At 30.3% G+C, this 4,623-nt stretch overlaps 1 protein-coding gene across 1 annotated transcript in view; it reads right to left on the bottom strand.

Annotated features, from left to right (window-relative positions):
• The window catches only part of LOC143226056 (uncharacterized), a 151,214-nt gene that overhangs the window by 9,152 nt on the left and 137,439 nt on the right, over nucleotides 1-4,623 (bottom strand). Inside the window, exons 108-111 of the mRNA XM_076456488.1 lie at nucleotides 4,003-4,086; nucleotides 3,277-3,396; nucleotides 2,342-2,383; nucleotides 1,932-2,107 (exon numbers count right to left, since the gene is read on the bottom strand). Coding sequence (XP_076312603.1) covers nucleotides 1,932-2,107; nucleotides 2,342-2,383; nucleotides 3,277-3,396; nucleotides 4,003-4,086 — 422 coding nt within the window. The remainder of the gene's footprint in view (nucleotides 1-1,931; nucleotides 2,108-2,341; nucleotides 2,384-3,276; nucleotides 3,397-4,002; nucleotides 4,087-4,623) is intronic.

Below are 4,623 nucleotides of genomic sequence, written 5' to 3'. Positions count from 1 at the left end.
CTAAAGATATAAAGTATTCGTTTATTCCTAACCCATCAAATTCTATGGAACAATTAAGAGCTAGTTTATTACCAAAAGTATTTTCAACTTTCACATTTAATGCAACCCTTCCTACACACATGATATGAAGAATGACAGTTTGCATATCAAAGTGAATATTTAAAAAAAAATATGAAGAATTTATACTCTCAATAAATCCCAGAAAAAATTCAACTAGAAATTTTCCCCATTTCCATAACATTTTGGGTGAAGGACATATACCCTATTAAATTGTCATTTGTACAGGCATAAAAGTAAACAGGGTCATTCCATGTCAGATCATCCAGATTTTGGAAAATTTTCCAGGTGACCCCCTCAGAATTCCTTGAAAAAATTCACATGTGCTCATCTACCCATATAATGAAAAACTGTCAAAAATTAGATCACTATCTCTAATAGTTTCTGATTTACAGCCCTGTAAAATTCAATTAATTTGTTTTTATTTTTGGCAAATTCATTTTCTGGCAAATTTGGCTGCTTAAAGCTGCAAGAGTAATAGTGGTAGAAGGCTGAAATATGCTACACTGACTGAATTAATCTCACAAAATTCAGAAATGATCTCAAACCACATTTATCCCTCTTAGGATTTGCATAGTGAGGCAGTAAAATCTCCTGAAAACCCAAAATCATAAAAAAACACCGGTTTATTTAATAAGCCATAGCTCTAAGACTTAATATGATACAAAGCTGAATTTTGTTTGCAAATTTCCTATAACATATCTGTTAATAAACCAGCAATAAAAATGTATGGTCAGGATACTTTAAAAATTATAACTCAAAAAGTAGGTTGAACACCATCTTGATTTCTTTTGTAGATCATATTAAGTGATATAAGAACATATTGTAAAAATCTGAAAAGGCTGAATAACTAGTGACATGGTCAAACTGTGGCCTGGGCTATTTTTAGCTAAATCATAAAAAGTTGCATGCAGCTAACTGTTTTCACAGGTGATCTAACAGACTCTTAGTTACAACAATTGCTGATTTATCAACTTATATGTTATAGGAAATTAAAAAACAAATTTCAGCTTTGAATCATATTAAGTCTTAGAGCTATGGCTTATTACATAAACCAATGTTTTTTACAATTTTGGGTTTTCAGGTGATTTTACTGCCTCACTATGCAAATCCTAAGAGGGATAAATGTGGTTTGAGATCATTTTTGAATTTTGTGAGATTAATTCAGTCAGTGTAGCATATTTCAGCCTTCTACCACTATTACTCTTCCAGCTTTAAGCAGTCAAAGTTGCCCAAAAATGAATTTGCCAAAAATAAAAACAAATTAATTAAATTTTACAGGGCTGTAAATCAGAAAATATTAGAGATATTGATCTAATCTTTGACAATTTTTCATTATATGGGTAGATGAGCACATGTGAATTTTTTCAAGGAATTCTGTGGAGGTCACCTGCAGCCCCCTGGATGATTTGACATGCAATGACCCAACACCATTGACAGAAGAGATGTGTCTCAGAAAAGAAAATGTCTTCATGAAATGTTTAACATCTTAAAACATTAAGAATTGTTCTTCTAATGGAAGATATGCAGTTATTAACTTGAACAAAGTGGAAAAATGGTAAAGAGTAGTACTCTTGCCTACACATTTTCTGTAAGTTTTTAAAAACAAGAAAATCCTCAATACTGCAAATGAAATGTGAAAAAAAAAAGACTTTTTAAAACAGAAAGCATGATAGGGGCTTACATAAACATCATATTACTAGAATACTGACTGCTTCCTTATCTTTTAAAGCTATGAAAATGAAATAAAACTACCAAGCTGAAAACACACATGCATTTACTTAGAAGAGGGATAAAACTTTTAAGAAATTAATTACAAATATATAAAATTAAGTTTTACTTCAAACTACTGAGCATAACTTGGATATACTTACATTTACATGAATGAGGCCACAAGTATTAAACAACACTTTGAAATCAACAGCCTGCTGATCACTGTTGCTGACAAAGCGCCGACACTGAGGGTTTTCACTATGTCCTTTGACATACAGAACACCATTGAAGCCATCAAGGTGAACTGAAACTTGAACCCCATCAGCAAGACACATCACTAACAGAAAACAGAATAAATAAGCTCACTTTGAGAGTGTGCTTGCTATTTTTAAACTTAAGAAGCATTAAATCATATTAATATAATTTATAACCCTTATTAGTATTTAATTTCATATTTTATGATGTTTTTCTGAGTCAATGGATGAAATTTAATAAACGTTTGATAATTCACAATAAAGGAGAATTTTTTTACATGTACAGAAATAACAAATACAGTGAACCAAAGACTCACCTGACATATCACTGGAAGGAGCTGGGGTTCGCCCAAAAACATCTATGGAAATAGTTTCACATTATTTAATGTAACTAAACACTCAAACACATCTTAAATATTCCAAAACAAAATTCTTGTTACTGATCACTACTCTATTTATAAATCTCAAAACTTTAGTACATTTAGAGCATAAATAATTTTTATCTTAACAATAAACTGACAATTTAACATAAGCCTTAGTGTGTTTATATATTGATGTATTTATAGTTATGATAGCTAAGAGATGTTTAAAAATTAATTCAAAAAAATAAGTATAAAAACTCATTCTTTTTAGTGAGATGATCAAATAAAGTTACAGATAAATTTAGATAAATGTTGTTGGTATATACCAAAACTTTTATACTGTATTACAATGTCTCTGCTAAGTCAGTGAGGAGGTTGAATGTACAATTCTAACAATCCATATAGGGTTATCATACTTTATTTAACAAAAACTGTATATGTCAATGCAGTGGCATATCATCTCAAATGCAAGCCATGGTACCACCAACAATATGTTTAGCACACAACATATTTGGTTCACAATAAATTTTCAAAACTTTCATAGTGCAATGTTACTACAGGTCTGACCAAAAATGCCATTGTGGTGAAGATAATTATATCTTCTATTACTGCAAACAAGGTGTTGTTCCCTTGGTTTAATATTGAAGTCTCAATGTCTGTATAAAATATTATGAATATGGTTTATTTCACTATCTTTTTCAAAAGCTATCTTGCAATAAAAACTATAATATAGAACAATAGCATAAACTTATATCTATTAGAATGAGCATTGCTGATGATAAATGAAATAGTACCAAGGGCAGCATGAATACAGACAATCATTCTTATAGAATATGTTTGACTTTCAGTAATACTAATCTGAATCTAACAAACAAAAATGGATTACTTACCATTAAAGCAGCCATAGGTCTTGTCATATGGATCCCCTATCAAATTAGATGGACAAACACAAATAGCTTCATGTCTAGCCACTGTGCACGTTGATCTAGGACCACATATGTAACATGGAACTGAACAAGAAAGGCGACATTAGAATAATACATTACGAATATAACTAGCAAAGCATCAGTTAAATGTACTTGATTTTGGTTGACTTATACTTTAGTTTCAAACCTTAAACACGTTTATACACACATAAGAAGCAACTACAAAAGCCATTTGAAGTAGTTAAAATCATCTGAATATTACCAGTTCTAATTGTTCGATGATAAGCCTTCATGAAAGTTCAAAATTTTACGTAAAATCTGAGGTTTTTCTGCTTGACAATGAAGAGAAAAAAAAGACGTTGTGAAACTGATGTTAAGAATGCAGGAGAAGGCAGTCCAGAGCCTTTAGACTTGTTTTAGTTGTTTGCATTTATGATGGATTTTAAATTAAAATACTCTGCTTCAATTATATATATGTATTTTATATAGATAACTTTTCCTTTTGGTACAGATCTATGAATACCATCTGAATCAATTAACAGATGAAATATATTTTATCTGAAAAACACTTTTAGAAAAGCACAAGCACAGATATGTATACAAATATACAACAGTGAGCATACTACTATGGTATTTTCACAATGTAAAAGTAAATAACTCACGTTTTAAATAAATAAATGACTAACTTACCAATACATTCCCCACTGTTTCTGTCACATTCTTTATCTGATGCACATTCATCATTGACCTTACATTTCTTAATAATATCTATACCTGAAAAAAAATAGATGAAAACCGTTAAATACATTATTTTTAAATATACTGCAAACATCACCCAAATAATAATTTGTATTTATAACATTTATAAATTACAACAAAAAGTTGTGGTTATTAAATAATGACAATCACCCTTCAGCTCAATTTTTCTGCAGTTATTGGAAATGATGATTAATCACATGATATGAAATGCAAATGGTTAGACACTCAACATGAGCTTGTAAATGAACTTTAGATAGAGGTGGTGTAAATCTTTAAAGTTCAGAACATTTCACTTCAATTCTTGATGGTGAGAAACCCATTTGAAATAAAAATGTATCTCAAAACAGCTGGTATGGGTATTAACACTTTTATTGATAAGGAGAGAACAACATTTCTACCTTCCTAGGTCAAAACATTGTTCTCTCCTTATCAATAAAAGTGTTAGTACCAATACCATCCGTTCTGAGATATATTTCACTTTAATATGAAGTAAAACAGCTTGGCACCAATGCTGCATGCTTAAAATGAAAATTCTGTCAAAGATCTAGGTAT

The sequence above is a fragment of the Tachypleus tridentatus genome, chromosome 1, assembly GCF_004210375.1.
Source record: "Tachypleus tridentatus isolate NWPU-2018 chromosome 1, ASM421037v1, whole genome shotgun sequence".
In the NCBI taxonomy this organism is placed as follows: Eukaryota; Metazoa; Arthropoda; class Merostomata; order Xiphosura; family Limulidae; genus Tachypleus; species Tachypleus tridentatus.
The sequence above is the reverse complement of the archived record's forward strand: the minus strand, read 5'-3'. Positions and strand labels throughout refer to the sequence as shown.